Source organism: Taeniopygia guttata, chromosome 12 (genome assembly GCF_048771995.1).
Source record: "Taeniopygia guttata chromosome 12, bTaeGut7.mat, whole genome shotgun sequence".
Lineage (NCBI taxonomy): Eukaryota > Metazoa > Chordata > Aves > Passeriformes > Estrildidae > Taeniopygia > Taeniopygia guttata.
Genome location: NC_133037.1, coordinates 15,984,620 through 16,003,286, shown reverse-complemented (window position 1 = coordinate 16,003,286; position 18,667 = coordinate 15,984,620). Strand labels below are relative to the sequence as shown.

General features: G+C 58.2%; 1 protein-coding gene across 1 annotated transcript in view; it reads right to left on the bottom strand.

Annotated features, from left to right (window-relative positions):
• Window positions 1-18,667, bottom strand: part of LOC100224101 (semaphorin-3D) — a 22,799-nt gene extending 4,132 nt beyond the window's left edge. Inside the window, exons 1-8 of the mRNA XM_030283499.4 lie at window positions 18,462-18,667; window positions 6,993-7,195; window positions 2,235-2,395; window positions 1,482-1,544; window positions 1,139-1,258; window positions 710-812; window positions 481-609; window positions 63-208 (exon numbers count right to left, since the gene is read on the bottom strand). Of these exons, the coding sequence (XP_030139359.4) occupies window positions 63-208; window positions 481-609; window positions 710-812; window positions 1,139-1,258; window positions 1,482-1,544; window positions 2,235-2,395; window positions 6,993-7,195; window positions 18,462-18,652 (1,116 nt within the window). The 5' untranslated portion in view covers window positions 18,653-18,667. The remainder of the gene's footprint in view (window positions 1-62; window positions 209-480; window positions 610-709; window positions 813-1,138; window positions 1,259-1,481; window positions 1,545-2,234; window positions 2,396-6,992; window positions 7,196-18,461) is intronic.

The window sequence follows — 18,667 nt, the reverse complement described above, 5'->3', positions numbered from 1 at the left end:
AAGCAGGTAAAAGCCCACCTGGTGGGACAACAGGCCACAGGGTGTTGGCCCTGAAAACTGACCTTGCAGACCCTGGCCACCCTGGCATGGATGTGCCGCTGCTCCCACTGCCCAGCGTCCATGGCCGTCTCACGGAAGAAGATGTAGACTTTATCATCGTGGGGGTTGTAGGTATCAGGGATGGCATAGGCACCAACAAACGTGGGCTCTGAGGGGGAAGGAGCAGCACAATGTGGCCCTGTGCCCTGATCCCACCCTGGGGTACTGCCCTGAAAGCCCTTGGGAACAGCGTGGGGCACTGAGGGGACAGAGGCCCATGGAGACCTGGCTTCCCAGGAGGCAGAGCACCATTCCCAGAGCTCAGGCTGTGGAACATGGAGATGAGTCCCACCAAGGGCTTCATCAGTGCTTTCCCCCAGAAAGGAGAGAGGGCCTAGATTAGAGCCCTGGCCTCTCCCCAGCTGGAAGGAGAGGCCCTACCGTGCAGCCAGTGGTCCTGGTTCTGCTCCGTGCGGATGTAGCTCTGCTCGGCCCCGTGCACCCAGGTCCGGAAGAAGGCAGCGCTGCTGCCCATGAAGTCACTGGAGGTGCCCGAGTACAGCTCCCCACCTGCAGGGTCAGGGGGTGTGGGTGGGAGCAGCACCTCCCAGCACAGGTTGTTCCCAGCACTCCCCTCCCAACATCCCCTCTGCTCCTCACTCCCTCTTACCGATGAGGAGTCCCGTGAAGGGTTCGTGGGGGCTGTAGGGGCATCGTCCTCGCCCCGATTCCAAGGAGTGGGTCACCAACTGCATACGGGGAGCCCTGGCACCCTGCCAGAGCCAAGGGGGAGATGTCAGCCCAGGGGGAGCCTGAGAACAAGCTGGAACTTGGGGGAAAGAGGGGATGAGGATGGGAAGGAGGTTGGTGTGTCTGTGATGAGTGGGCTCTTCCTGGGGAATGCCAGAACCGGGTCCCATCCCCATTGGGACACCCTGACAGCCCCAAGCCAGACCTGCTCTCTCCATGTGAATGCCAGGGACTGCTCCATGCTGGCCACCCTCCCGAGGCTCTGGGGCTCCCTCTCCCCCTGCTCCCAGGGAGAGGGGTCTCTTGTCACTTTCTGCTCAGGGCTATGTCAGTCCAGGGTGTCCCTCACCTTCCCCCGGGCTCCCAGCTGGATGAAGGCACAGACAGGCTGGTAGGAGCCGGTGCCACAGGCGAACACGTGGCTCTGGTTGAAGGGCTGCAGGAGGCGGATGAAGTTGGCACACTCCGTCTGCGCGGGGAGGATTTTGTCAGGGCTGAGCTGTGGTGACTGCTGGGGGTGTGGAGCCTGGCCAGACCCTGTCCTGGCAGCTGTTCAGCTGGGCTCGGCTCTGGCTGGCTCCACAGTGCCATTCCAGGCAGACCCCCAGGCTCCGTTTCAGGGTGATGGGGTTGTTTAATATCATTGCTGAGCTGCCAAAGGCAATGGGTGGGGGCTGCCAACCCTACTTTACCTCCACGTTCTTCCCTGCCAGCTGGCAGTGCTTGACCTGCTCCCTGGGGGCTGGCCAGAAAATCTGAAACACAAAGACCCCACGGATGGAGCCCCTGCTTCCCTCAGCCTCCCGTGGCACCAGTGGGAGCAGGCTCAGCCAGCAGGCGCTGCCAGGCTCAGGTGCACAGTGAGGACATGGGGCTGCTCTGGCACAGGTCTGACACCCCCCTAAGTCCCCAGGGCCCAGTGGGCAGCCTGCCAAATCAACTCAGAGCGAACCTGGCATGGGGACAGAGCCTGGGCGTGCCGTGGCCCACCCAGGCGGTGGGCAGGCTCTCCTGGATCCCAGCCCGTGGGAACACCAGGCTCCAGCGCCTTAATGGGATTTTCTTTTGTTGGGCTCTGGCCATACACCCAGCCAGCAGGATGTCTTGGGATGACATTAGTGACTCGCTGCTGGAGCTCTTGCAGCAGCAGCAGGGACTAGGTGTGACAGCACAGCTCTGGGCACTGCCCGCAGTCCACCCAGGTCACACCTCCTGGCCAAGCCACCCTGTCCCTCTGGCGCCAGCCCTTCCCAGCAGGGCTCAGCTCCACCAGGGATGGGCTGACCCCACTGATTGAGACATCCTGGTGCAAATGTGTCCCTGGTGATGTTAGAACAGCCCAGTTCAGAGCACATCCACCCCCACGCCCTGGTACTGGGACAAGGAGTGGTTCCCAGGGAGGAAGAGGCCAGCCTGGCCAGGGCCACCATCCTCCCAGCACTGACCTTCTCAGGCTCTCTGCTGGGATGGTCCAGGTGGAGAAGGAAGATATGGTTTTTTGCTCCCGCCATCAGCCAGGCTCTGTCTTCATCCACCAAGAGGGCTTGGAAATCCATCTCATCCCCTGAGGCCAGCAGCAGCCGAGAGCTGTTGGATTTCAGCAGGTCTGAGGAGCACAAACAAGGTGGAAGAAAGAGAAACCCATCCACGAATGACACAACTGCAGCCAGAGGCCCCATGCCTCCCTCTCTGGGACAGCTCTGGTTACCTATCCTTGCTCCAAGGGTACACGACATTCCTGACACTGCCCTGCCAAAACCCACCACCCTTGGTGCTCCTGAGCTCATCATGGAGCCTCCTCCATGTGCATAGCTGAGGGGAAACATCACTCCTGCAGAGAGCAGAGCTGTGCTGACCTTGCCCTGGCTGGGCCGGTTTGCAGGCGCAGGGCAGGACAGGGGTTCAGCCCCAGTAGCTCGGGGTGCTCAGCTTCCAGCCTGCCTTCCAGAGGAGCTCCTGGAGCCCCAAAGCCACCCTGAAACCGTGGGCAGAAGATGGAGCAGAGAGGTGACTCGCTTGCTGTGACTCCTGGCGTGTTTTCCCCGGGCTTCAGATCAAGGGAGTTTACATAAAGAAGGTTTTGCTGTTGCTGGGGCAAAGCCTCTCTCCAAGGAAAGGCTGTATGGAAACAGAGCCAACACAACCTGCTCTGGACACCCTCTGCACCCACCCCTAAGCCTCTGAGCCTGTGAAGTGGCTGCTGGGCTCTACCCCATGTCAGGCAGGATGGAAGCACTGGGACTGACCCTTGTAGGGGAAATCCCCATCTGTGCCTCCAGTGCCATCCCAACCCAGCACTCCACATTTCCCACTCTGTGTCCTGAGGCACAGCCTAAACTCAGCATTAGACTGGGAAAGATCCACGGGTGCCACGACCCAATGCACTCCCTTGGGAGCAGAGACAGGACAGTGGGAGAGGCTCCGCTGCTCTGGCTGCAGCTCCTCCCATGCAGCAGCCGGGGTGGCTCGCCTGGCCCTTCTGGCACAGTTGTGGCCATGTGGGTGTGTGAGGAGGACAATAAGCTGTTGTGTTGGTTAAAACTCCGGAAACAACATCCCGGGGGCCAGTACTGGTCTGTGATGTGCAGTGCCAGGTTTGGGGGCTGTCTCTGGGGTGAGCCCCCCCCCATACAGCAGCGGCTGCACCGACACGGGACCGAAGCAGCTGCCACCCCCCAGCCCTGCTCCCGGGGGTCAAGAGGGAGAAAACCAGCAGTGAGGCAGTCCTTGGAGCTTCCAGAAGTCACAACACATCTCTTCCCTCCCCAGAAGTGACAGGACGTGGCTGGGGATGGACGTGGCTGGGGATAGAGGGGAGTGCAGGGTAACGGGCAAAGGTGAGGCCATGGGAGGGGGAAATGGAGATGGGCTGCACTGGATGGGAGCGGAATGGAGGTGGAATGTGGCTGGAAACTCAAGGGCTGTAAGATCCAGGCTGAAAGCCTGCCCGAAGTCGCACGGAGTGAGGCAGTGCTCAGGAGCAGAGGCAAGGAGGTGGTCGGGGGAATCGCTGCTGGCCAGGCGGACGTGCGGCCCCGGCTGCAGGTGGGGCTGGACGTGGGCACAGGCACGGCTGCATCCAAAGGGAACCGGCTGGCCCGGGAGCCTGTCTCAGCCTGTCTCACTTCCTTCCACTCCTTTTCCAGGGCAGAGGGGAAGCGGGGCCAGAGCCTGGGGCTGGAGACGCCACTGACGTCCGCTGGTCCCTGCTGGGCCAGGCGTGGGTCCCTGCCCCGATCCAGCAGCCAGGCTGGCTCCCAGCTAGGCTTCCCTCTCCCCTGCTCCGGTTACACAAATCCTCCTCTGCCAGCAGCAGCTCCAAACCACATCAGGGAGCTCCTGGCTCTCCTCCTGCTGCACAAAAACCTCACAGCCCCGCTGCACTCCCTGCCTTCCCTCGCATGCCCAAGGGCTCTCCTCTGGGCACCAGAGATATAGGGCAGAAGGCTTCCAAGCCATTTCCCACCAGCTGAATGGGATTAACAGCTGAATTCTTGTCCCTTCCTGCGGGCCATTGTCCCTGCTGGATCTCCAACAGGGTGCGGTGCACCGTTCACCCTCCTGTGTCTGCCAACTCTCCCAGGACCTGCCTGATCTGGGGGAAATGTCAGGCAGGGCTCTGGGGAGGGGGGCTGGGGTGGGAGGGCAAAGGCTCATCCAGTACATGAGTGTAATTAAGAGGAATGGGTACAAGCCTGGTCCTAGTGAATGTCACTTGCTGGTCACTGTCTGACCTGCAGCAGCCCTGAGCGAGGACTAGGTCAGGCAGGGCGATGGAAGAGCCTCTCTGCTGCCTCTGGTAGTTCGTGGGAGAACCCTGGAAGGACTCACTGCCCTGCATTTGCTCTCTCTGGCAGGTTAATGACCAGGAGGGTCTGAGCCTGACCCCATGGCTCTGCTCCCTCACCAAGGGGACATCGAGTGCTGGGATCCGGACCCAGAAAGCTGCTGCTCAAAACCTGATGCTCTTGTCACCCTCGGGTCATTAGATCCAAGCCCAACACTGGAGCCAGGGAGCCAGGGGGGCTCTGCAGCAGCTGTGCCATGGCCAAATCTACGGGTGAGCCCAGAGAAACATCCTCTCCTTTGTGCTCACTATCTCCCAAGGCCACGGTGTTTGTCTTTATTGCCGGGACCACTATGGATGGCCTTGTCCCATCCATCATCTGCTCCTGCCCCTCAGCCCAGCATCCCCCGTGCAGGCTGACCCTGAGCTTCCTGGGGTCACAGCCCGGCTGTGCCGGAGGGCTGCCCTTTCCCCTTCCCCTCACCAGGCACAGCAGCGCACGGAGGGGATCCCTGAAGCCCAGGGCAAGCTTGGTGCTAAATCGGGCTCTGGCCCCTCAGCGCTGCAGGCTGATAAGGGACGTGCCAGGGCAGCCCTTGGCGTGATAACCAGGGCAGCCCTTGGAGTGACAACCAGGGCCCCGCGACCCCCGTGCTCTGGAGCACTTGCTGTGTGGTGGCAGCCCCTGAGTCCTGCCTGGCTGCAGGTCAAGGGCTGCCAGAGGAGCTGTTGGGTCCCTGGGATGTTCCCGCTGCTGCACAGCCTGGGAAGGAGAGGCCGGGCTCAGGCAGCGCCGGGGCTGACCCAGCCTGACCCAGCAGAGCCTGGGCTGCCCCTGTGCGCTGCTGGAAACTCCTCCTCACCTCCTCGGCAGGGCTGTTCCTGGCCCCGTGCCCTGTGCCCCATCCTTCCTGCGCTCTCTCGCTGCTGTCATTTCCTTCTCCCGACCCTGCTTACGTCTTCCCCCCGCCCCACCGAGGCCTCTGTGAGGCTGATCCCATGGATGGACTCTCAAAAGCCTCCTTTTATTTATTTTTTTTTCCTAGGGGTTTCTAAACCTAAACTTCTCAAGGCATTGTGTCCTTGAACCTGCCCCGTGCTGTCCATGAGTCACATCCCTTCACCATTGTTCACTTGGTGCTTGAGCCCTCCTGATGCTGGGAGCTTCCTCTTCTGCCTCAGCCCAAGGCGTGAGGGCTTTTGGCATGCCTGGCCCGGGACCCTGTGGGGCTCTGAAGTCAGCAGTCCCCTTTCCCTCCAGCTGCCCCAGCAGCCCCATCTGCCTCCTCTGGCTCCGAGGAAAGGCAGAGCTGAGCTGGGCTATCAGCAGGGCCATCTCCTCACACGGGTATCCTGCACCCCTGGGAGATACAGCCCTCTCCAGCCACAAAAGGGCAGCATCTTTCACTGTGCTGGCTGTCCCTGCCTGGAGAGCAGCTTCTCAGGGTGATGGAGTGGGCCAAGAGCATGGCCCTGGAGCGTGGAGTGCCATGCCCATGGGAAAACTGCTCCACCCTCTCTCAGGTGTGGAGAGGGGTGGGCCAGCCCTCCCAATGGTCACATCTAGGGCAGCACTGGGGGTGTGCTGAGCTGCCATCCTCCAATGAAAGCTCATGCTCATGCTGTTTTTCACACAGGAGAAGCTGGAAGCAGCTCAATTGGCCACATCCATGCTGCAGGTTCATGGCAGGGTGAGAAGCTGCCAAGCTGGCAGGGTTCTGCTCTAGCTGGTCAGGCCATTCCCCTGTAGACTTTCTGTAGGTACTCCCTTTCCACACTTCTCTGGGCTGTGTTTTGTGCTACCTGTCAGTCTGCCCTTGCTGCATTGTCAGGTCACCAAAGCAGTCCCACTCCACATCAGGCTTGAGAGGAGCAAACTGCCTCTCCTGAGGAACTCATCATCCAAACAGAGAGACAGATGCAGGGAGGAAGGGACAAGTGCAGCAGGGAGATGATCTGAACGGGGAATCAGTCTCTCCTGGCAGAAGAGGAGGGTCAAAAGCAGAAGGGCTGAGCTGGAGTAGGACTGTGGTGGTGGGAGGCAGAGGAAGAGGCTGGTGAGTCTGTTCTGGGGCTCAGTGTCCCCGTGAGCAGAAGGCAGGGGACATTCCCCAGTGGTACCCAGTTCAGCCCCAGCCCAGGACACACAAAGAGAGGTCCCCAGTGAGTCTGAGCAGGAGGACAGATCCCCTCTGGTCCCAGTGTTCTGTTGGATCAGGGCAGGGCATTCTGCAGCATCCCCAGGGGGTGTGCTTGGATCTTCACCCCTGAAACATCCTGAGGTCCCAGAGTGTGGAGAGATTACAGCCACGACCACAGGGCTGCCTGTGTCCCCAGCCCTGAGCATCCTTTTGCTCCCTGGAGGATGCTCTCCTAGCCCTCCCAGGCAAGGTGCAGACCCCGAGGAGCCCCTTACCTTTGTAGGTGAGGCGAAGGCGTGGGGTGTGCTGCTTCCATGCCCTGCTGCTGCCCAGCTGCTGCAGGAGCAGGCAGAGCAGGAGGGTGGCCAGGGGCAGCCAGTGGCCAGGGGCAGCCCACATGCTGGCACAGGGCAGGGGCAGGGTCTGCTCGCCCTCACAGCACCATGGTCCAGTGCTGAGACGCCACCTCCAACGCCGGCTGCAAGCAGAGAAGGAGAAAGGCTTCAGCTGTGGGCACTGGGCCAGTGTGGGCACTGGGGAGGCAGCTGTGGCTGGGACCCTCTTACCTTCCACCCCCCTGGGGGCTCCAGCACATTCCATGCCCAGGGAGTTCATGGGGCAGCTATTCCAGCCTGCCTAGGGGAGGTGTGCAGGGTGATGCCAGCGTGCCCACATCATGTGGTACCTGGGAGAACTGGGATTTGGGCATCCTGGAGGTGACTGATGTGAGGGCATAGTACCCTCCAACCCTCCAGTGGGCTCTCAGAGCTTGGGCATGCTCTGCTCGGTATCTACTCAGACTCCAGCGCTTGGCAGAGCCTGGTGAATAATCCCTAATATTCATCTGTTCTCACCTTGGGGTTAAATCTCATCCCTTTCACTGAAAGGGGAATTTATATTTTGGAACACCATCCATAAATGCCATATCTGTGATCTCCCCAATATCATCTGTGGCTCTCTGTGTGCATGACACATCTCTGGCTAGGATCTGTGCAAATTCCTTGTCACCACAGAGCTTTCTGAGGCCACCAGCATCTGCTGGCTCCAGGGTGCTGTGGGTTGGAAGGGCTCTTTATCACACACACCCTCCCTTTGGAGGTGCACAGGGGTTCACAGCCTCTCACAGCAGCTCCCACAGCCCCTGCCAGGAGCAGGGCAGGTCTGCCAGCTCTAACCACTTAATCCAGGCTACTTAGATTATTTTTCTCCACTTAATAAAAAGCCTGGTCCCTACATGGCAGCTCTGACTACTCCCCCTCTTGCTGCATATTAACTTCTTCCAGTCCCATGACTGAAAGATTTAAAATGAGGTTTTGGGCTCATCCCTGGCCAGAGGCTCTTGGCACAAGGAGCAGAGGATTCCTGCCATCCCAGCAATGGGATGTGGGAGGATGGTGGAGCCAAGCCTTTCCAACTGCCTTGCACAAGAAGGAGTTCTCAGCTCTGCATAGGAGGGAAGTTTTGGGCTGGTGGAGTTGGGCTTTCTCTCCCTCCCAGCAGCAAACTGTGGTTGGGCTGGGGTGCAGCTCCTTTCTTGTTCCTTCCCTGCCTTCACTACTGCCTGGATCTCACTCTGGTCAGCACAACACGCTGCTGCTGCTCCAGGTCCTTCCCCTGTACCGGGAGACCTGGCACCACTCTGGGACAGGGATGTGACCTCAGGGTGGTGGCTGTGCTGTGCTCTGTTCCTCTTTAGTTTGGAGCAGCTCTCTCCACCCAGACAGCCCTTCTTGGGCACTTTGCCACATCAACCATTGCCTTGGGAGGGGAAAAAACATCCCATAAGCATGATGGGTTTAGGCAGGTTCAGACTGCTCCTGGATTGAGGAGAGGTGGGGTTCTCTGTTAGGAACCCATCAGCCACGTGGGGGTTCCCAGGCAGTGCTGCCCTTGCTGCCACAAACACGTCCCCAGCAGCAGCAGTGACAAGCAGCATCTCAGCCCTTCCTTTGCCCAGCACCTGCAGAGCTCTCCCAGAGCCTCCCTGTGCACTCACAGCCGTGCCCTGAGTGAGCACCGCTGTCCCAAGGGTCATCACAAGGACGGGGCTGGGATCTGACAGGCAATTTTTTTTTTTTTTTTTGTCTTTTCCAAAGTGTGTTCTGTTGCTGCAGGACTTGGGAAAATGCTGTCCTCTCATTGAAGGTTTCTATAAATGGAGCTGGGTCTGTGCTAGGCTTAACTCTGGGCTAAGGCAGACTTGGAGGAATCTTTCACGACCCAGGGGATGCCAGGGCAGGCTGGGATTCTGCAGATGGCAGGCAGGGCACTGCTCCTGCCTCAGGACACGTTCACACACGGTGAACTTTAGGGCCAGGCACGCGCTCCCGTGAACAGCTCGGCTGTACCAGCACTCCATATCCTGCCCTGGGAATGCCAAAAGCATGGCTGATGGCAGCAGGAGCCACAGCCATGCCCAGGAGGATCCCAGAGCCCTGGCACAGCTGGGCACAGGCATAGGAAAGCGAGGGATTTGCAGCAGATAAGGAAATAAAAAAACTGCCGGAGGATAACCTCCAGTAAGGAACACTTCCCATGGGTGTCATCCTTTCATGAGGCACACCCACCTCCTGCCACCCGGCTAAAATCCTGGCACAGCCCCCTGAGCCGCCTGTGCCCGCAGCCCCTGGCACAGGGACATCCCTGGCTGTGCCAGGCAGCGCGGGGACACGGCAAACAGATCTGCTGGAGGGGAAGGGCTCGGCAGAGTTTACACGGAGAGGGGAGCTCGGGTGCCTGGCGGATGGAAACAAGCTGGGAATGATGAATCCAGGGTTAAATTAAACACTCCCGACAGCTTTAAATAATCAACTGTCCAGAGCTGCAGCTCTTCCCATCTCAGTTTGGAGAGGGAAGTGCTGATGAGGGTGGGCTGCCAAGAGAAGGGGAGGCGGGGGGTGGACATTTCATACTCCAGGCACCACAGGGCCTGCAGGGGAGGACTTGGGGATGGCAGCCTTGTTTTGGGGGGCTGGCAGTCACCAGGAGTGCCAGGCATAGATGGCACAGGTGGTGACACCACGGTGCTGGGCTGAGGCTGCCAGCAGTCCACCAGGTATACCCTGGTCCCAGCAGCCTCCCTGTGCCCTCCCTCCCTCCCTCCCCTTCTACTGGAGAACTGCAGAAGTGACAGAATCACAGAATGGTTTGGGTGGGAAGGGACCTTAAAGATCATCTTGTTCCAGATGTGGGATGCCACCCACTGGGTCAGGTTGCTCCGAGCCCATCCAACCTGGCTGTGAGCACTTCCACAATGGGCAAGCCACCACTTCTCTGGGCAGCACGTGCCAGGGCCTCACCACCTTCACAGTAAAGGATTTTTCTTAACATCTAATCTAAATCTCTCCTCTTTTAGTTGCAAACCATTTCCCCCTTGACTTATCACTATCTGGCTGTGTAGAAAGTCACTCTCCCTCATTTCTTTAAGCTCCCTTTAAATTACAGTAGGGCTGCCTTGAGTTCTCCACAGAACAGAAGTCCAGCAGGTCTGAGGTTCTGGGCTGTCTCACCAAATTCCCTGGAAAGCCAGAGAGCGAGCAGCCCAGAGAAAAGACAAATCCCTTCTATTTGAGACGTGGGTACAGGAGGGAATAATTTACCCACGAAAGCACCAATTTCCTCCTGCCAAGCCCTTTGTGTTGCAATGCCGTGACTAGTTTAAAGCAGCCCAAATTTCAGAGGGGGAAGGGCGCTAGCAGTGGGTTTCTGGGGCTGCAGATGATCTCCGAGAGGGAAAATCGTGCTGAGCTCAGCTCCGCGGCGATCCCGCAGCACGACCAGCGGCGCTTCCCGTGTGCTGCGCCGGTTCCACAGCCCCGAGCGTGTCCCGGGTAATCCGACAGCCTGCTGCCGTCTCCGGTTACCGGCACGGCTGGCAGGGCCAGCGGCAGGAGGCGAAATGCTGCTCCCCAACAGCTGGGGGACCTCAAGGGAGAGGGGACATGCTCCCCATGTCAGCATCCATCCGTAGGGATCACCCCACGAGGGGACATGTAATTTCTATAGTTTTCCCCCCCTCTCCACACAGGGGTGTGAGGGGAGGGATACCAGGAGAGGGAAAAGTATTCAAAAGAGGCCCTTACCCCAGGGAAGTTGGAACAGCTCTCTTTATTCTGTGGTGTCCATGGAGAGCAGGGCAAAAGAGAAAGAGCAGGAAGTTTCAGGGGTCTATATAGGTTTTGGACAGGGTGGGCTCTCCTGGCTCCCTGCCAACCCCGTTGGGGCAGGAAGGAGGATCCAGGGGTTATCTTGATCAGAGCCACAGAGGCCCTGGGGAATGGGGGGCAAAAGGGTGTCCAGGAGCTCACCGTAACAGGGACAGAAGCGCTGGGATAGACATCGCCGTGAGAGGGGGGACCCTCAGGGAGCCAAGACCCCCTCCATGGGGCTGGTGCTTCCCAAAGTTCCCAAGCATCCAAGCCCTGGCTCCCAGACGTGAGCCCCACGTTCCTGAGACTGTCCTGCCTCTCCCGGCATAAGCCTGGTGCGGGTGGTTCCCTCTCTGCCAGTTTTGGGAGCCGGGACAGAGTCACAGCCTGGCAAGGAAACTGAGGGGCAAAGCCAGGGCAGGAGGTGCAGAGGACTCCGCTGGGTGCCTGCCCGCGCTGCGTGCCGTGGGGACGCGGAGCCACGCGTGAGGGGACATGCACAGCCGGGGCTACTGGCCCCCTGCCCTGCCCGCAGCTGTCCCTCTTCCTAAATCACCGCCTGTCCCCTCCCTGCTCAGCCCGGGGCTGTGGCTGTCCCTCTCCATCCCTGCGGGATGATGGATTCCCCGGCAGCTGCAGGCAGAGGCAGCTGTCGACTTTCTCCGGTGGAAGGACAAAGACACATGGGTGAGCCCTCCCTGCCTTCCCCTGAGCTGCCAGGCTGGGGCAGAGCCAACCCCCGAGGGAGCCTGTGGTGCTGAGTGATTTGTGGGAGGAGGACGTGATGGTCCCGCTCAGTGACATCAAAGCTGGGACCGCCAAACCAAGTGCCAGAGCTTGGGTGGCACTGGGACATCACGGTGTGCCCTTGAAGCATCGGGGTCTAAGCAAAACCTTCAGTAGCAAGGTCACACGTGGCCACACAGATCCGCGGAGATCGAAGGGAGGAGAGTTTTGGAGGGGTTGGATAAGGGACTGCTGGGGATCAGCAGAAGGCCGAGGCTGCTCCAGGTTCAGCCCCATCTCTGCCATCACACAGCCAGGGGCCAGCGGGATCCTGTCCAGCCGGGACATCACTCCACTGCCACCTCCTGAGATTCAATCCCCTGGCTGCACTTAGCCCCAGACCACCCTTCCTTCCAGGCATGGAAGTGCCAAGCACCACGGGTGGGGACAAAAGCACCCAGCTGCTGCTGGCACACTGCAGACCCTCGGGATGTCACCCCTGCCGGCCAGGGGGCTCCTCGCCCGTGGGCACTGGGTGACAATGGCAGTGGGGCAGGGACAGCCCAGGGGTCTGGGTATTATCAGAGGGACCTGGCCGCCTGTGGTGACACCTCAGAGCAAAAGCAGAGCACAGTGCTTGTCCCCCTGAAGTTACAGCAGCTGCAGGCATGCTCCAGCTGGGACCACATCCTCTGAAAGCAAATGGGGAATTGCCAAGCCTGAGGCTGGCCAGGGTATTAATAACTGTTTATGAAGGGATAAAGAGCTGGCTTCCCTTAACATCCTGCTAATCCCTTTCTTGAGAGGCTGCTGGCTCAGTCCCCACCTTTCCCTCGCTACTGAGAGGTGAAGCCTGACCTGGCCTGGCTCTTGGGCATCTGGCTGGGAAGGTGGCCCAGCAGTGGGCTTGTCCCAGGGCACAGTGACAGGCACAGTGAAGGGCTGCAGCAGCCCCTACTTCCAGTCCCTACAGGACTTTTAGATGTTCCTGAATGCGCTGCTTGTATGGGACATCCACTGTTCCTCCTCCTAATTTACCCCAAGGGCATCCAGCCCCAGGGAGGCAGCAAGTCCAATGTACAGAGAAAGCTGAATGGAAACAAAAAGCATTTATTGCACCTTGCACGTCTGCTCTCACCTAAAATGCTGCCAGAGCACAGGCAGCTTCCAGCACAGAGCAGTGCCACAGTCCTGTTGCCCACCCCAGGGCTCCTGGAGTGGGCAAACCACACTGGGACACCAGTGGGAAGTAGCAAATTCATAGAGGATTGTGTTCCTCCGTGGATAAAACAGAGGAGGAACTAGTGTAGATAAGTGTATTAAACTCTGGGCTGACTCGGCATACTAAATTCCCAATTTGCCTTCGAGTGCAATTGAGAAGCTTTAAATTTCTTTCACAGAATAACAGAACTGTAGGGGTTGGAAGACACCTCTGGAAATCATCCAGTCAAGACAGGGTCACCTGGACCAAGTGACACAGGAATGAGTCCAGGTGGGTTTGGAATGTCACCAGAGAGGGAAACTCCACAGCACTCTTGGGGAGCTATTCCAGTATTCTGTTACCCTCTATGTAAAGTTCTTCCTTATGTTTAGGTGAAGCTTCTTGTGTTTTGCTTCATGCCCATTACTCCTCATCCTGTTGCTGAGCACCACTGAAGAGAGTCTGGCACCATCCTCTTGGCACCCACCCCTGAGATACTTATATGCATTAATGAGATTCCTCTCAGTCTTCTCCTCCCTAGACTAAACAGGCCCAACCCCTGCAGTCTCTTCTCAGAAGAGGCACTTCATGATTGGAGGGGGCTTGCCATGCTTTAATATCGTGTCAAAGTACCCAAGTAAGGCAGAGAAGAGGCTGTGTACTGCCTGCTGAGCTGCCAGGCCAGGTCCCCAAAGCCCCGGGGGTCCCCAGAGGCAGCACTGAATTCCTCAGAGCCATTTATACCCCAGTGCTGAAACCCACTCTTGTCACCTGTCTGCCACATGGCCTGACACTCAGCACAGCCCTGGGGAGGCTCGGGGGCCCTGCCCCACATGGGAGTTGTTCTCTGGGCTTCAGATTTTCCAGGCTCAGCCTGGGTGAATCCCACATGTGCTCAAACCTGACAGGGGCTCCAAGGCCAGGGATCTGCATGGACTCCAGCAAGGGGCAGGTTTGCCTCTGCTCCTGGCATGGGCTGGCTGTAAATCCTCCATGGGTGACACCTGGAGTTTCAACACAGAGCTCACCAGCCCTGGGTCACCAGCTGGAACCCAGTGCCACAGGCTGCTGCTCCTTTGGTGGCCTCTGGAAAAGAGGTGGTGGGTTTGGCTGAGTTTGGTCGGAGCCTTGCAAAGAATCCCAGCAGAGACCCAAGGGCTTGGAGGGACAGCTCCATCTCCAGGGAGACATCCGTGGCAAAAGAATTCCTGTCCCCTGGGCAGGCTGCAGCCTGTCCCAGCACTCCCAGGACAGCACTGATTGCTTCCTGAAGATGCCAAGGCTTTCTGCAGCAAGCCCACAGGATCTGCGACATTGATTTTCTTCATTCACACTGTGATTATCGCTTCCCTCCTCCAAACCTATTGGACAGGGATGCTCAGCACCACACAGAGTGCTTTTAGCTTGGCCACATCTCCGCATTCCAGGCGGGAGCTGGCCGTGAAACACCTGCTCTGCTGCTCGGTGACCTGGCTCATGAGCCACTTCACCACAGCCAGCCAGCGACACGGGGCCACTGGCTGTCCCAGCTGGGGCCACCCACCTGCCCCGACCCTTGAAAGCTCGGCAGTGTTTTGTTTTCAGCAGCGGGAGCTCCCGGCTGCTGCACTAATTGGAACAGGCTGGGCAGGCGTGGGGGGCTCCGCCGGAGAAAGTATTTTAATGAGGATGGAGGGTGCCTGACCTGTTATCTGCTTCTTCTCAGAGTCTCTTGGCCGGGCTGCTGGGGAATTACCGCCTGTTTTGCCGGCTCAGGTGCCTGGCCCGCAAGCCCTGGAGCCCTGCGGAGCACCGCGGAGCCCCGGGCCCGGACGGGCTCTGCCGGCGGCAGCGCTGCCACCGCCGCAGCATCCCGGCAGCGGCCCGGGGAGCTCCTGCAGCTTCTGTGCTCCTATTTCCCGGAGCAGGGAGCAGCAGAGGCGCTGGGGTGGCCGCCAGGCCGTTCCCCCCCGGTCCCTCGTCGCTCGGTCGCTTCCCCGGAGATGCCGGGTCAGCAGCGCGGCTGGGACAGGGCAGGAGCGGGGCAGCTTCACACCGGGGAACAGCGGCAGCCGCAGCAGGATGCTCCAAAGCACACAGCCCCCCTGCTTTTGTCATTTCCCTGCCCTGCAAACACAGGCAGAAGCCAGCCCAGAACACGGTGCCGTGTCCTCCTGTCCAATCCCTACCTCAGGTGAAGGCCTCTCTGCCCGCCATGAGCTCACCTGCACGGGGTTCCACCACGGAAGGCCACAGTGGTGGCATTGCTCCAGCGCGGGGCTGAGGCACAGATGGACTGAGTGACCGGCTCATGGCCAAATGGGAAGCACAGCAGGGCAGGGATTGACCCCAAGTGTCTCATCTTCCCCCAAAGAGCGGCTCATCCTCCTAGAGCAGCTCAGCACTGAGCCTGACTCCGTACACGTGGCTTTGGCACATGGTGGCAGAGCTGTCACGGTGTCACTGCCCGCACACACTGTGGGGAGGCCGGTTCCTCCCTCAGAGGACAAGCAAGGGACAGATTGAAACCGAAAGCCCTTGTTTTCCCTTTTCACACGACAAAGAGCTCAGGCCAAGTTAGCTGACATCAGTGGTCTCCTCCTAGAAAAGGGGGAAGTAAACCTGGACCCGGCGGTGGGAGAAGCAGGGGAGATCCTGCACACAATAAATGGCAGCTCGCCAGCGCACGAGAGCAGAACAACAACCCCACACAGCTGAGTGCTTGTGAGCAGTGCTGTTCCAGGGAAACCAGACCTGGGCAGGCTCCCAAGTCAACAGGGGCTGATGCTGGCAACAGTTGTGCTCCATGTCATGCCATGCTGACAGTGGAGAGGGGTTGTGCTGGTCTGGAGCACACATGTAGCATGCCTGCAGGTACAGTGGAGATGGGGGAGATCAGGGGGTACATGGAGCATGGAGGTGGCAGAGCCCAAATATCCTACAGCAACTACACTGGGAAGTAATAAAGGCTTATCTCTGCCAGGAGTATAGAGTGCTCCTTCTGGGTACCGCAGAACCTCTGTAATTCATGACATTTATCTGCAAGGAGATGCTGGGGGTTTATGGCTGTGTTTTGAGATCATCTAGTCTTTAGGGAGGGAGAATAACTAGGTACTGTGAGTCCAGCCCTGCCACTTACACAAGTCCTTTCACCATCCTGTGCTTTGGTTTCCCCAGGTAAAATGTGCTGGAGAAGGTACAGCCAGCTCCTGTGAGCAGGGCGGGAGCAGGGAGTTGTCAGGTGGCTTGCAAGGGCCAGAGAGGACCAAGAATGGAGACCCAGCCCAGGGCAGGTAACACTGTTTTCATCTCTCTCCCTGTTCCAAGCAGTGGGGAGCACGATCCCCTGATCTGACCTCCTCCAAATGGGGGCTCCTCAAAAAGGGCAGGTGAGGCTAGGTTTGTCCCCCTATTCCCCATCCAAAAGCCGATCCTGGCTGCCCCTCCGGGCCAGGAGGTGACTCAGCTGACTGATCTCTGTGGGTTTGTAACCATATGAGCGAGTGCCTGTAAGGATCTAATTGCCCTGTGCTCTCTGAACTTCCTCTCACTGTAATCCCAGACGGAGTGGGGAGAGACCAAACTTGGAGGAAGAGGCAGCTCCAAGAATCTAGGAGCCAAAATTTACAATAAATCTTCCTGCTTGCTGTAAACAGCCCCTGAGCGTGTGCCACAGGAGCACAGCAGAGAGCCAGGCAGCAGAATCCCCATCTGGAACCTCTGCCAGCCCTGCTGGCTTGGGCTGGGCTTGGCAAAGGGCAGGGGCTGCCAAGGACCCCAGACTTGGCTCCAGCTCCCTGTCCTGGAGCTGGGTGCTGCTGGATGCTGCTGCTGGCAGCACCACAGCCTGGGCATCACCTCTTGTCCAGCCAGATGAGATGGCTCAGGCTGTGGCAGCTGCTCTCCAGCCTCTGTGCACAGGCATGATGGGATTTGGGAGAACATCTCACATCCTTGGGGGTTTCCTGTTAAATTCTCAACCTAAGGAACTGCAGCAAATGATCCCTGTTTTACACACTTGTGGAATTCAGTGAGATTAGATTAGGGCTGAATTCTTCCCATATTTCTTATAGGGCTGATATCTCTGCCCTGGCTTTCAGATTGACTTCCCCATCCCCGGCTCATTAATCACCGGGGTGTTTGTGTCTCTGTCGCTCTCAATACCGTTAACTCAGCAGAGTAATCTCTCTGTTCCAGCAGCCCATCGTGTCAAGCCAGTGACCCGTCAGGGCTGCCTGACCCCTCCCTTTGAAGGCAGAGCAGCAGCGGCCGGCAGAAAGCCGGACACGCTCCACTGGCCCAGAGAAAGCTGCCCACGGCTCGCACTCGGGGCGCGTGGCTGGCATGTGTGCCACAGTTCTGGGACCACATCTCCTGCAGCACTTCCCCCTTCCCTTGGGCACATGGCTGCAGGAAAAAATGCTGCTTTCCAGTTTAGCAGTATTTTCCTGACAGTGCTCAGCAGCTGGATCAAAGCAATGGTTCTTTAAAGGCAATAAACTTCTTAACTAAGGGCAGGCTCCCTGGAGCTGATTTTCAGTGAGCAGTGCATCCCATGGCCCAGATGCCTTCTAGGGTTCACACTCAGGAGCTGTGATTCATGCCAAGGGTAATCTTAGCTCAAGGGTAGAAAGGAAGAAATTACCCTTTTTTGTCTTAATTTAAGTTCTTTAAGTGTTTTTTTATTTGTTTCTGGTCATAAACAACCATTCAGCCTTCTCCTTCCTCCCTCACCCTGAGTATCAGCCCCTCACACCGAAACCCACCCTCACTCTCAGGACACTCAGGCATGCAAGTCTCCTGACTCCCAGCATCCATCCCTGAGATCTGTGATGCTTCCAAGCAGAAGGATCATTAGTTAAGGGACTCCTTTGCAGAGCACTCAGCATTTCTCAGGCTCTGTTTCTTTTCTGCCTGCTGTATCACTTGACCCGAGTTTCTGAGAGCTGAGGCGTTGCAGAGGGGGTTAAAGAAACACGATTTCCCTGTCCCAACAGATTTAATAAAGCCCAAGCAGAGGACAATTCCCTCACTGACCAGGGAGGCTGTTTTTGTTTGGTTTTTTTTTTTTCTCCTTAGATCAAGAATGACACAACCTTTCGGAGGCAAATGACTGATTTCTATCTGGTGAGGAAGGAAAAATCTCACAAAGTTATCTCTGAGCAGTGGCAAAGCCAATTAGCCCAGTGTGGGTTTTTGGGCTCCTCAGCAGCAAAGTAGAGCATTGAAGCCAAGAAACCCTAGAAAAACCAGCTCTGGCAACAGCTTCAGTGTAGTAAAAAAGCACAAAACCTCCCGGGACCCAAGTTACAGCATTAAAAGATACAACACAAACATAGAAGATCGGGGGATCGGAATAAGGTAACCTTTAGGGTCCCATCCCAACTCCAAGCATTCCACGATTCTCTAAAGGTCAGTAGAACTATCCATGCCATGCCAGGGCAAGCAGAGTGGCAGAGAGAGCTCTGCTCTCTCCACGGGGGCTGGGATAAGCCCAGTCACTCGTGAGTTACTCTGCACGAAGCTGTGAAACACAACGAAGCTGACTGAGAGCAGAAGAGCTCATGACTGATCAACCCCGGCTGCTGCTCCGCCGGGAGTGCCACCCCGGGCAGCTCTGAGGGAGAGAGCCGAGGCAGCCCGGAGCAATTCATTAATTCATTAATGAATTAATTCCGCTCATTACTCACCGGCCAGCGGGATCCCAGCGGCGATGCCCACCCTGCCGCCCCTCCAGCGGCTTCTCGCAGCTCTCGCAGAGCACCTGGAGCTGCGGGCGGCAGGAGGGGCCGGAGGTGGGAGGACAGCGGGGCAGCCCCTCATGGATCCAGCCCCGGTCCTGCGGCTGCCCCGTCCCTCCAGCACACGCCGCAATTGCCATCTAGCGGTGCTGACC